Source organism: Oppia nitens, unplaced genomic scaffold, assembly GCF_028296485.1.
Source record: "Oppia nitens isolate AA-2021 unplaced genomic scaffold, nextdenovo-longstitch-racon4-pilon3 scaffold34_pilon_pilon_pilon, whole genome shotgun sequence".
Classification (NCBI taxonomy): Eukaryota; Metazoa; Arthropoda; class Arachnida; order Sarcoptiformes; family Oppiidae; genus Oppia; species Oppia nitens.
Window position 1 is genome coordinate 406000 of NW_026533215.1, and position 12976 is coordinate 418975.

General features: G+C 25.5%; 4 protein-coding genes across 4 annotated transcripts; 3 read left to right on the plus strand and 1 right to left on the minus strand.

The window, feature by feature from the left end:
• Window positions 1-3169: 3169 nt before the first annotated feature.
• LOC128956980 (chitinase-like) lies at window positions 3170-4849 on the plus strand. Its single transcript, XM_054302695.1, has 3 exons — window positions 3170-3307; window positions 3437-3852; window positions 4319-4849. The coding sequence occupies exons 1-3, from the start codon at window positions 3244-3246 to the stop codon at window positions 4769-4771; spliced, it is 933 nt and encodes a 310-aa protein (XP_054158670.1). The 5' UTR covers window positions 3170-3243; the 3' UTR covers window positions 4772-4849.
• A 491-nt stretch (window positions 4850-5340) lies between these two features.
• LOC128956962 (chitinase-like) lies at window positions 5341-6786 on the plus strand. The gene is made up of 3 exons (XM_054302676.1): window positions 5341-5407; window positions 5518-5939; window positions 6278-6786. Exons 1-3 carry the CDS (start codon window positions 5341-5343, stop codon window positions 6731-6733), a joined length of 945 nt encoding a protein of 314 aa, XP_054158651.1. The 3' UTR covers window positions 6734-6786.
• Window positions 6787-8048: 1262 nt separating this feature from the next.
• On the plus strand, window positions 8049-9802 carry LOC128956974 (chitinase-like). The gene is made up of 3 exons (XM_054302688.1): window positions 8049-8173; window positions 8370-8785; window positions 9241-9802. The coding sequence occupies exons 1-3, from the start codon at window positions 8110-8112 to the stop codon at window positions 9700-9702; spliced, it is 942 nt and encodes a 313-aa protein (XP_054158663.1). The 5' UTR covers window positions 8049-8109; the 3' UTR covers window positions 9703-9802.
• A 1590-nt stretch (window positions 9803-11392) lies between these two features.
• Window positions 11393-12722, minus strand: LOC128957000 (fatty acid-binding protein-like). The gene is made up of 3 exons (XM_054302718.1): window positions 12629-12722; window positions 11805-11977; window positions 11393-11715 (listed from the first exon to the last, which is right to left on the minus strand). Exons 1-3 carry the CDS (start codon window positions 12696-12698, stop codon window positions 11563-11565), a joined length of 396 nt encoding a protein of 131 aa, XP_054158693.1. The 5' UTR covers window positions 12699-12722; the 3' UTR covers window positions 11393-11562.
• Window positions 12723-12976: the final 254 nt, after the last annotated feature.

The window sequence follows — 12976 nt, forward strand, 5'->3', positions numbered from 1 at the left end:
AATATAGCTATCTTTTATTTATATGATATAGTATTATATGTTAATTATGCAAAATTAATTTACATTATTTTTATAGTTACATAATAAGTAACATTGTTTAATTATCAATTAAAAATGTTGTAATATCAATAATAAAAATTTTTATAAATGATTGAAATTTAAATTAAATAATTCAATAATTTTTATATTAATAATTAATAATAATTAATGCTTAAAATAGTATTTAACATAGAGTAAACTACATATAAGATAATTTATAGTAAATTATATTAAATCAATTTATATTTTTCATTATTAATATTATATAATTTATTTGTTTTAATAATTTACTAATAATTTTGTGAAAAATATTTTATAATTTGTTTGAAATATTTTTTAATCAAAATTAAATATTAAACTAAACTATGCTATAGATTAAGTTGTTAATGTTATATTTATTATTATTATTATCTACATTCAGTAAATACCCGTTAATATTATCGGGTAATTGTCAATCATTATCATCATCATCATCACTATCAATACTTGATAAACATGGAAAACCAACTGGCTTATTTGAATATAGATATTATCATGGTCAATTAAAGCTAAAACATTTTCCACTAAGTTTGGAAAAAATATTTTATTTAAACAAATTTAATTCAAGTCATTACTTGATTAGCTATGATGACCAACTGTCCTATAATTTGATAATACCTATTGAAAATATTTATAGATATAAAATAAATAGCAGTTCATATAGTAAGTATAATTATTTAAAAAAATTAATTATATTTTGTAATTAATTATATTTTTATTTATTTTTTTTGTTAATAAACAAAACCAAAGCTCAAACTATTGAAGATATGATACCAATTGATAAATTTGATGTGAATTTTGTTGTCAAAGATATTCAATTCAAACAATCATTACATGTAATCGAAAAATTTTTTTTATTAATTAAATTATTTTAATTATATATAAATAAATTTTACTGTATTATAATATTTAGGATATTTTAGGCAACAATACGACACTAAAACATGTAAATACAGTAAAATCAATGACAATTGAAAATCCAAGCAATGCTGAAATCACCCAATCGTTTGAACAGTCGGTGAAAAAAGTTTATAAAAGTCAGATATCAATGGCCAACCATTGGCAACATTTAGCCGGATTACAGGTACGAATGAAACTGGAGTTCAAAGCACAGGCAGGCATACCCTTGGCTACTAAAACACAATTCATGGCAAGTTTAGGTGTCGACAGTGAATACGAGTATCGATGGGGTAGTTATATAACTGAAACGGTTAGCCAAACACGTGAGGAAACCTATAGTTTTGAACAGTCCATACATGTTAGAGGCCGGACATCTGTTCGGGTGATGGCTTATGTCGAAACTATTGAAAACATGCAATTGCCGTACACCGCAAAACTATTTATCAGAGCCAATGGACCCATGTTTCGGGGATTACGGTCACTGAGTGCCCGACTAGTGGCCGCACTGTTCAATGCAACCATCAATCAGACGGCACAAGTAGTTGACGACTACCAGATAGTTATGCCAATCACTGGTGAATATTTGGGCTCTTTTGGTATCAATTCGTATATCGGTGTCCATGATATTGATGGTACAGATAGTAAACAAATAATTGTTAGCTCAGCCAACCATACTGTCCATTGTTTCAATTATTATTATTATTCAAACAAATTATTTATTATATATGTTTTAACTTTTGTTAACTATTTTTTTAATAAACTAAATGTTTAAATTAATTTTTTATATTTTATTAAAAATAATTTGATAGTTAATTTAGTAGAGTAGTTAATTTTTCAATATTAATAGTTTTTTTTTTAAACTTACAAACAAGTTACCAAATTTACAAACTAAAGTTATAATGTTAAATGTTATTATATATATATATTAATTAGTTTGTTAATTACTAAATTATACAGGGACATCTTTCAAAATAATACATATAATACTGTATAATATATATTACTAATTAGAAATAATTAGTAATATATAGATAAAATATAAATAAATAAAAATAAAAAAAATATATTTTAAAGTTTGATGTTATTATTATACCCAAAATTATTTTTTTAATATTAGTTTTAAATGATTTGCATAGTTTTTAATATAAGATATATACGATAGATCTCTTAATATAAATGATATAAATACATAATATCGTCAACAAATGTTTATTATTATTATTTTTTATAAATCAATGCTAAATATTTACCTATATGTTATTTGATTATACATGATATGATTATTTGTGAAAATAAATGTGATATACATAAATGTGTATAAAATACAATAACAATACCATTAATCTATTGATAATCAAACACATATTTTTTAAACTAATGGTTTATCAAATAATTTATATTTTAGTTTACAGTGAAATTTTTTTAGATGAATAACAAATAAATCAATTTTTTTTAATTATTTGTGTCATTGTAATTTATTATTAATAAATATAATATAATTAAATAAATTAGAAGACTATGATTTTATTTTTTTTAATTACAGTATTTATTAGATTATTATTATGATGTCATCAAAGTGTCAATAAAATTATATTTTAATGTCATAGTACTGTAATAATTATTTTTTTATACATTCAATTTATTATTATTATTATTTAAGGTTATTATGGGTTAATAATTTTCAATACTTTATAAATAAGATAAAAATTAAAAAAATATTACCTGTATACAATTAAATTTTAACTTAAATAAATAAAATATATGAAATAGATAAAACTGAATTGTTAACTTAAATAAATAAATTTAAAAAAAAACTTTTTTATATATTTTTACACACATCAATTAATTAAGTAAATCATTATAACATTCAAATGTCAATTAAACCATATTTATTTAACAGTTTTAATGTCAACTAATAATTAATTATCTCAACAACAACAAAAGTTAACTAAAATATTTTTGCCCGAAAAATAACATTTTTTATTATTATTATTATTTTTGCTGACATCACATACACAATAAATATTGTAAAAAACAAACATAAAAAAACAAATTAATAAACTTTATAAATATTTTACTACATATACTGTACATTTGTACAAATTGAAGGGTTATTAATTATCTAAAGGGGGTTATATTGTACACTGTGTGTGTCTATATATATAAACCCAGTTAGATTTTTTTCACATAAACTAATCAAGTTGGTATTAAATTAACTTTGTAAAAATTTTTTTAAAAATTAAAAATCACTTTAAATTAATTAACATGTCCAAATTTGTATCAATTGCAATTGCATTGCTAACAGTTAGCATTATTGAATGCAAAGTTGGTATGTATAAAATTATTTAATTTTTTATTATTATTTTTTAATATGACTGTCCCCACCAACTCACTCACCCTTATCTAATCAAATTATTTTTTTTAAAAAAAACCTAACTGTCCCATTATATATAATTAGATGTAAAATTTGCACCCTATTTCTACGTACAAAATGGCATCGATTTGGCTAATGTTAAACAACAGACAGGCATACAGGGCCTGACACTGGCCTTTGCATTGGCACAGTGGGGCTCATGTACCCCAAGCTTTGATGCCGGTCCAGTTGACAGCCCGGCCCTAGTCCAACAGTTCAACAATTTTCGCAACTCAGGCGGTCAGATTATACTGTCCACCGGAGGAGCTGCCGGTACCTATTTGGACAATGTGTGCGGTAATGCCGATAATTTGGCCAATGCCTACATCAAGGCTATCAAGTCGACCGGTGCCGTTGGTCTGGATCTCGATATTGAAGAGGACATACCCTACGATATAGTGATGCAAGCGGTAAAAAAAGTTCAACAACAGACCGGCGTTACCGTCAGCATCACTGTTGCCGTAAGTTTACTGTATATATACATTATGTAGACTACTATACCATTTTCATTAGCTATTAACATACCTGTCCATAAAAAATATATTTTTAATTAATTAATAGTAAATATAAGCTATTGTTTCTAATACTTTTAACTATATTAATATTCTAACATTTTTGAATAACTGTACTTGTAATATAACAGTAACACACACATACATACACACTCACTCACTCACTCACTCACTCTCTCTCTCACTCACTCACTCACTCACTCACTCACTCACTCACTCACTCACTCACTCACTCACTCACTCACTCACTCACTCACTCACTCACTCACTCACTCACTCACTCACTCACTCACTCACTCACTCACTCACTCACTCACTCACTCACTCACTCACTCACTCACTCACTCACTCACATACTTGTGCTCAGCAAATATAATAAATATTAAGTATTATTAATAATAATATTATTATATAGTCCGATGAAAATGGTCTGGGAGCCCGAGCCAAATTGGCCATAGAGGCAGCAAAACGTGCCGGCACTACTATCGATCTGGTCAACCCGATGGCCATGGATTTCCCGAAATCGCCAAACTCTCCGACCTATGGCCAGGCAGTGGTCAACTGTGCCGAAGCAGTCAAACGTCAACTTCAACAATATTGGCCCCAGAAATCGTCGGCCCAATTGTATGGCATGTTAGGCGTTACACCAATGATCGGTGTCAATGATTGTTGCGGTGCACTGTTCACACTCAACGATGCCCAACAACTGCTACAGTATGCCCGTACCAATCGTATTGGTCGTATAGGCTTCTGGAGCCTGAATCGTGACCAACAGTGTCCGGGCGGTAGTCAACAATTATCGGCTACCTGTTCCGGTGTACAACAATCTAGCTATCAATTTGCCAAAACTTTAGCGCAGTTTAAATAAATAAATAAAAATATTATTGTTTGTTAAACTAATTATATTATTAGAAAATAATGATATATCAATAATACTAGTTGTTATAAATTAAAATGTAATATAATATTATTATACTGTATTAAAAAAAAATTAATTAACTAACTAAATAACATAATTATTAATTATAAATTAATTAACTTATTATAATTAATTACTAAACAAATTGAATTGCTATTGCTAAATTTATAGCTATTTTAAAACCTTTTTTTTAATTTAAATATAGAAATAAAATACTTTTAAAAATTTCCATAAAACAAACTTATATTAATTCAATGTATAAAATTTATATATATATATATCGTATATTGTATATGTATAAGTTATATGTCTACGTGATGATTGAAGTTTTAATAAAATAAAATAAAATCATATTTAGTTATCAAAATATAAAAAATAATATACAATAATTAAATTTACACACACACACACATAATTTAGATAATTTAGTCTACAAACTTACCAAGTACAAATTTATTTATGTATACAACTAATAATTAAATATTTATTTTATTTATATTTAATAAAAACTAAACCAAATGTTGACATTTCTATCAATTAGTTCGACATTGTTTGCAGTTAACCTAATTGAATGCAATAAAGTTGGTTTGTATATATTTATTATTATTATTATTATACCCTGTATATGACTTTCATCATCCCTTTCCTTCCCAAAAATTAAACCTACCTGTCCCTTGTTTTGTTTTTTGACTTAGATGTAAAATTTGTATCATATTTTTATGTGCAAACTGGCATCGATTTGCTTAACATTAAGCAACAGACTGGCATACAGGCCCTGACAGTGGCCTTTGCATTGGCACAGGTAGGCGGCTCGTGTACCCCCAGCTTTAATACGGTTCCAGTTGATAGTCCAGTGCTTGTCCAACAATTCAACAATTTTCGTAACTCAAACGGTCAGATCATACTGTCAACTGGCGGAGCTATCGGTACCTATTTGGACAACGTTTGCAGTAATTCAGACAATTTGGCCGATGCCTACATCAAGGCTATTCAGGCTACCGGTGCTGTTGGTCTGGATCTCGATATCGAACAGGACATACCCTACGATATGGTGATGCAAGCGGTAAAAATGGTTCAACAACAGCTAATTGGTCTTACCGTCAGCATCACTGTTGCCGTAAGTTTTATATATATATATATATATATATATATATATATATATATATATATATATATATATATATATATATATATATATATAGACTACCTATACTTTTTAACTAACCTAACATACCTGCTAATCAAAATATATATTTAATTATAAATAACTTTATCATAAACTATATATTTCTATACATTTATATACAGCTTTATACAGGTCTAACAATTATCAACACACACACATATATATATACTTAAATACTAAACATAAATACATATACAGTATACTGTATATACAGGACATACTGTACTTGTGCTCAAATAATAATTATTAATAATATTATTATTATATAGTCTAATGAAAATGGCCTGGGAGCCCGAGCCAAACTGGTCATACAAGCAGCACAGCGTTCAGGTACTACAATCGATCTGGTCAATACGATGGCCATGGATTTCCCGAAATCGCCGCTGACTCCGACCTATGGCCAAGCAGTTGTCAATTGTGCCGAATCAGTCAAACATCAACTTCAACAATATTGGCCACAGAAATCTTCCGGTCAATTGTATGGCATGTTAGGCGTTACACCAATGATCGGTGTCAACGATTGCTGCGACGGTGCACTGTTCACACTCAACGATAGCCAACTACTGCTACAATATGCCCGCACTAATCGTATAGGTCGCCTAAGCTTATGGAGCCTGAATCGCGACAAACAGTGTCCGGGCGGTAGTCGACAATTGTCGCCTACCTGTTCCGGTATCCAACAATCAAACTATGAATTTGCCAAAATTTTAGGACAGTTTAAATAAATACAAATATAGCAATCAATTGGCTTTTAACTGTTCAGGTATTCAATAGTTCGCCTACGAGTTTGTCAAATAGTAGTTACAGTAAATAATATCAATAATAGTAATATAATGTAATTACTATTTATTTTATGAAAACAATTTTTTCATATAATTAATTTATTACTAATCAATTGTTTCAGTTTTTATTATTGTTGTTGTTTTTGTGATTAAATTATATTGTTTCGTCTATAAATAAATTATTTTTTATCATTTGCAATATTAATAATTACTTAATTAGAATATTTTAAATATTTTTATTATTTTTTAATAAATAAATAGTTATTTTTATTAAATAACTTTATATATCTATACTAATATGCTATTAATAGAAATATACTGTAAAAAATAAAATTGTCTAAATTTAATATCTATATATAAATAGTAATGTATATGAAATGTGTCAATAATATTATTGACAAAATTTATAATTCAATTAAACATTGTTTTTATACATGAAATACTATTGTAATAACAAATATGTATATATATAATTATTTAAAAAAATCTACTATCAATTTATAGTAAATAAACTAGTTTATTTGTTTATCGCCACTGCAATAGAAATAAATATTATATTATCAATATATTATTATTTTTCTAATAAGTAAATAAATAATTTGAAAAAAACAATTTATAATTATGCTAGATAAATTATACAAGAATAATATAAATATTATTATTAAATAAAATATATTTAAATAAATTTTTTACATTTTAAACCCAAAAAAAATGTCTAGCTTAAAAGTACTATTGATAAATTAGAACTTTATTTTTGTAAAAATATTTTTAATTTAACAGTTATATTGTTTATTAATTATTATTATCATCACAAATGTGTGCTAGATAAATTAATCAAATTGTTAAAATAGCAACTGTACTTGATGCTAATTGTACGCAGAAATAATCATATCGTTAAAAAATAATAATAATTATTATTATTATTATATAGTTGTTTTTCAATATTTTTTATGTGCTTGAGCAAATATCTATATTTGATTATCAACAACAACAACAACAAAATAAATGTGTCCTGTTTAATTAATTATCGCTCAAAATTATTGTGAAAAATACTATCAATATAATAAACTATTGATTTAATTGTACATGTTGTATTATATATATATATTTAAAAAAATATAATATTTGATAATTACTAATTTGATAAGCCATTAAGTAATTTATCTTATTGTTATTAATATTTATATAGTATTATTATTGTTTCTATGTTGAAATTTACTATAAATAGCAAAAGTGAAACTGATTTTTTAAAAAAATATATATTATTTTTACCCAGATACACATTATATACAGTATATTGTTAAAAAAAATTTTTTTAAATGAACAAGTTTATATTAGTATCGACAATATTGTGCCTGGTGGCATTAATTGAATCTAAACGAGGTAGATTAATTTTAAATTATTGTTTTTTAAAAATTATAATTAATTAATTTTATAAATTAATTAAAAATGTAAATATTACTATAGAAATCAAAGAATATATTATTATTATTATTATCAACTTATTATTAATAATATTATTACTATTATTATTTTACTTTAACGCCTCTATCTCCCACCCCCCCCCCAATTTTTATAGAGGTAAAATTTGCGCCCTACATATACCTGGAGCATGGCATCGATTTTGTTAAACTAAAAAACGATGCCCACCTAACTGGTATATCATTAGCATTTGCCCTGGGTGGTAGTAATTGTGTACCGCACTGGGATGCCGGTTCAATCGACGACAAAGATCTGGTCAAACAGTTTCACGCATTCAAACAGGCCGGCGGTCAGATCATCGTATCATCGGGCGGTGCCGACGGCAAGTATATTGAAAATTCGTGCGGCGGTGACAGCAATCGATTGGCCGCGGCCTACAAACGTGTTATCGAAGTTACCGGAGCTGTCGGCTTGGATTTGGACTTTGAGGAAACTGTCAATTTGGATATGGTTATGGCTGCCGTCAAGATTGTCCAACAGCAAACCGGTGTTACCGTTAGTCTAACACTTGGGGTAAGTGTATAAAACAATTGGTATTTTTGTTTGTCAAACATACTCAAACACACACACACATACATACTCACACACACACATACTCACACATACATACTCACACATACATAATCACACATACATAATCACACATACATAATCACACATACATACTCAAACACACACACATACATACTCACACACACACACACATACTCACATACACATACTCACACACACACATACTCACACATACATACTCACACATACATACTCACACATACATAATCACACATACATAATCACACATACATACTCACACATACAAACATATACATATACATACTCACACATACAAACATAAATACTGTACATACATATAAAAAAATCTAATCATAAACATTAATCCACAACAACAACAACAAAAAATAAGTCTATTAACTATTATCAAACTATATATGCCCGCACCCGTATAGGCCGATGAAAATGGACTGGGAGGCACACAGATGAACGTTGTCCGGGCGGCCATCAAACACGGTGTCGACGTCGACATTGTCAACCCGATGGCCATGGACTACAACAAGTCATCGAAATACAGGACATGGGGTGATTCGGTTATCGGGTGCGTTGAGGCCGTTCACCGACAAATGAAACAAGAACTATGGCCGGGCAAGTCGGACGCGGAACTGTACTCACGATTGGGTGTAACACCGATGATCGGTGAAAACGATTGTTGTAATGCCAAGTTTACTACCGATCACGCCCGCCAATTGTTGCAATGGGCCAAACAAAAAGGATTGGGTCATATCGGGTTCTGGTCAGTCAATCGGGATCACCAGTGTCACGGCAGTGAGTCCCAGACAAATGCACCGTCCGATAAATGTTCGGGTGTACCCCAACAAAACTATGAGTTTAGCCATATATTTGATATGTTATAATTAGTTACTGTATATATGATATAAGGCACTGGTATGTGTCATACTTTAAATATATCTTTATATTATACAATATTTTTTTTTTGAATTGAGATATAATATACTAATATATTTGTGTATTATTATTGTCTAACATCACACATAATTGTTAAAGTATTATATTATTAATTATAATAATATATAACAATTTTTAAATTATTATTTAACAATAAATAATAATAACAATAAAAAAATTAAAAAAATGCCATTTTTTAATAATTATTTTTTAAAAATAAATATTCATAAACTGTTAGTTTATTAGTTTGTTAATTTATTTTGAATTTAATAATTAATAATATTATTTAATTTATTTATAAACTAGTAATAAAATTTTATTTTTATTATAAATATTAGATTTTATTAAAATTACTATAAATTGATAAAAAAAAATACTTCATCAACACAATCAATTTAATTAACATAATAATAGATAACCAAAATAAATTATACTTATGATTTTTTCAGAGCAAAAATGCATTTTTTATATCATATTTAAAGTATATAATTGTCTAATAATTATAAATCATATTTTAGTCATATAAGTAATTAACAACAAAAAAAATTTGAGTTCCGGTATCATTGTCTACAATTTTATTTTTTTATATTAATAATTACACTTTTTTTTGGATCCATTACTATGAAGGGATAAAAAATAAAAAATTTAAATTTACTGTTAAAAAACATTTATTTAAAAACTATGGGACAAGTGATCACATTATTATAGACAACACAACCATAATAATTAAATTAAAGTTACAGTTTATATATGAGTGTAAAAACTATTAGATATTTCTAGAAATGTAATTAATCTAAAAATACATATTATATGAAATCATTTACAGGAAATCATTAACAATTAATATTAGATATCTATAAACAATATAAATATATTTTAAAATTCATATTAAAAATATTGAATTTTGATAAACATTTAAATAATTAATTTTATGTAGAAATATGTTTCTACAACTATCTATTGATATGTCCGGTAAACCAATATATATATCTATATAACTAAAAAAAATAATTTATCAACTATAATTGTTGATTTACTATATAAAAAAATAAATTAATGGAAATAAAAAACTTTAATATATATTAATTAAATTTACTATTTTTTGTTGTTGTATTAATCAAATAATTTAGATTTCAAAATAATTAATAATATGTTATTTTTAGTTGTTTTATAATGTTATGTAAAACTATAAACTAATTAATATATGATAAATCAAAATACTGTATTACAATTAGTTTATTTTTAGTTTTTAAAATATTTGATGACACTGTTTTTAATAAGTTATAACTTATTAAGTAAAAACATTATATATATATTAAATATTAATTTGATCCCGTATATATTAATAGGATAAAATAAATTAATAAACATTTATTTTTAAATATCATTATTTTTTATTATTAATAATAAGTGTTTAATAAAGTTAATTACAGTTAAAGTTATATCATTGCAATAATTAAAAAAACAACAATAATAATAATAATTAACTAAAATTTATCTTGTTGAGTTAAGATTGTGTGATTATGTATTAATTAATTTTAGTATTAGTGTCACTGTATTCATAAACTTAATACAAACTTAATAACTTATTAAAAAAATTAATTAAAAAAATCAAATCAAAATTTCAAATGTGTTTTATTTTAATTAAATTATTTCAAATCAAAATTGTGTTTTTATATTATGGTTTTATTTTCAAATAATATTATTATTGATTAATATATACTGTATATACCGCTATATATATATTTAGTATATATATATAGTATATAGGTATATACTATGTGTATATATCCCAAAAAAATGGTTGTCTATTGTCTGGCATAGACACCAACAGTGGTAACCGAACCTACCGTTCCGGTAACATTGAGTTCATCGCCATTGAGCTCCCGTACAAATGTAACCGTTTTGGTATCGCCACGATTGACCTGGGTCAACTTGTTACCCTCGATGGTCACTGTAGTCTATATATAAATATAAACAGTATATAAACAAACATATCTATATATAACAACTATCAACTGATAGCACCGGTATGTATCAGTAACTATACCTTAAACTTGCGTCCGTCGGGCAACTGGTCATCAAACTCTTCGCCCAATTTGAACTTGATTTCATGGGTTCGGTTAGGTGTCACAGTTTTGATGGTATACTCGTCACCGGTTAGGCTAATCTCCAGTTCCGGCTTAACATCCTTGGCCTTAGCGACAAACTCGTCGGGCAAGCCTTTCATATAAATTAATTAATTAAAATCATTATAAATCTAATAAAAAATTAGAAATATTTATTTTGTTTAATGATTTATTGATTGTTTTATTTTATTCTAAGTTTTTTTTATCAAATCTTTAAATTATTGAATAAATAAATATTAAGTTTATTTAAATAAATCTATTTATCATTTACTGTAATAGTATTGATTCAATTAATTTTTAAAAAATTAATTAATGATATTCAAATTACTATAGTATAAATTATGACTAACTAAAGATTATATTTTTTTTTATTATATAAATAATGATAATTATTACTATTTATTATTTAATTGATTAAATAATACTGTATTAATACTATTTAGTAAGTTTGTTGTAAACTTTTAAATTGTTTAAATTATTAATTCAAAATCATATCAAACTGTTTTAATTGTATGAAAGATATGATATATTGTATAGTCATTGTTATCATATATTATTATCACAATATATCTAATATTTTTAAAAATTATTTTACAACCGCCCATAAAAATATTAAAATTAAATAATTATCTATATATTTTTATATTATCATAGTTTTATTATTAGTATTAAATAATATATTAATAGAAAATTAAATAATATTTTTATCTAATTTATGATATATAATTAATAATTAATAACTTACCAAGCTCCTTCAAAAATGCCTCGGTATTGGTGGCCGATTGTAGTTTATATTTACCAGTAAAATCAGACATGATGAATTAATTAAATAAATTAAGCTAGCGAAAAAAAATTTAAACAACAAAATTAATTAATTAATTGATTTTTAAAAAAAAAACTTTATTATAATTTTATATCTATGCAACTCAAACAACAAATTGCAAAAATATAATACTAATAAAAAATTTTATAGACAATCTATTACTAATATAATTACTTTTTAAATAGTTGTATAAATATTATATATATATATATATATTGAGTATATGTGTTAACACAATAGTTAAAACAAAATTATTGTTATAACAACTGA

What these genes read in the sequence shown, in the direction of transcription:
- LOC128956980 (XM_054302695.1), top strand. Translation starts at nt 3,244, where the DNA reads ATGTCCAAATTTGTATCAATTGCAATTGCATTGCTAACAGTTAGCATT. An exon ending in CATTATTGAATGCAAAGTTG is followed by an intron (nt 3,308 to 3,436) that starts GTATGTATAAAA and finishes ATATATAATTAG; the next exon opens with ATGTAAAATTTGCACCCTAT. An exon ending in CCGTCAGCATCACTGTTGCC is followed by an intron (nt 3,853 to 4,318) that starts GTAAGTTTACTG and finishes ATTATTATATAG; the next exon opens with TCCGATGAAAATGGTCTGGG.
- LOC128956962 (XM_054302676.1), top strand. Translation starts at nt 5,341, where the DNA reads ATGTTGACATTTCTATCAATTAGTTCGACATTGTTTGCAGTTAACCTA. An exon ending in AATTGAATGCAATAAAGTTG is followed by an intron (nt 5,408 to 5,517) that starts GTTTGTATATAT and finishes TTTTTGACTTAG; the next exon opens with ATGTAAAATTTGTATCATAT. An exon ending in CCGTCAGCATCACTGTTGCC is followed by an intron (nt 5,940 to 6,277) that starts GTAAGTTTTATA and finishes ATTATTATATAG; the next exon opens with TCTAATGAAAATGGCCTGGG.
- LOC128956974 (XM_054302688.1), top strand. Translation starts at nt 8,110, where the DNA reads ATGAACAAGTTTATATTAGTATCGACAATATTGTGCCTGGTGGCATTA. An exon ending in ATTAATTGAATCTAAACGAG is followed by an intron (nt 8,174 to 8,369) that starts GTAGATTAATTT and finishes CAATTTTTATAG; the next exon opens with AGGTAAAATTTGCGCCCTAC. An exon ending in CCGTTAGTCTAACACTTGGG is followed by an intron (nt 8,786 to 9,240) that starts GTAAGTGTATAA and finishes GCACCCGTATAG; the next exon opens with GCCGATGAAAATGGACTGGG.
- LOC128957000 (XM_054302718.1), bottom strand. Translation starts at nt 12,698, where the DNA reads ATGTCTGATTTTACTGGTAAATATAAACTACAATCGGCCACCAATACC. An exon ending in GGCATTTTTGAAGGAGCTTG is followed by an intron (nt 11,978 to 12,628) that starts GTAAGTTATTAA and finishes TTTATATGAAAG; the next exon opens with GCTTGCCCGACGAGTTTGTC. An exon ending in CCGACGGACGCAAGTTTAAG is followed by an intron (nt 11,716 to 11,804) that starts GTATAGTTACTG and finishes ATTTATATATAG; the next exon opens with ACTACAGTGACCATCGAGGG.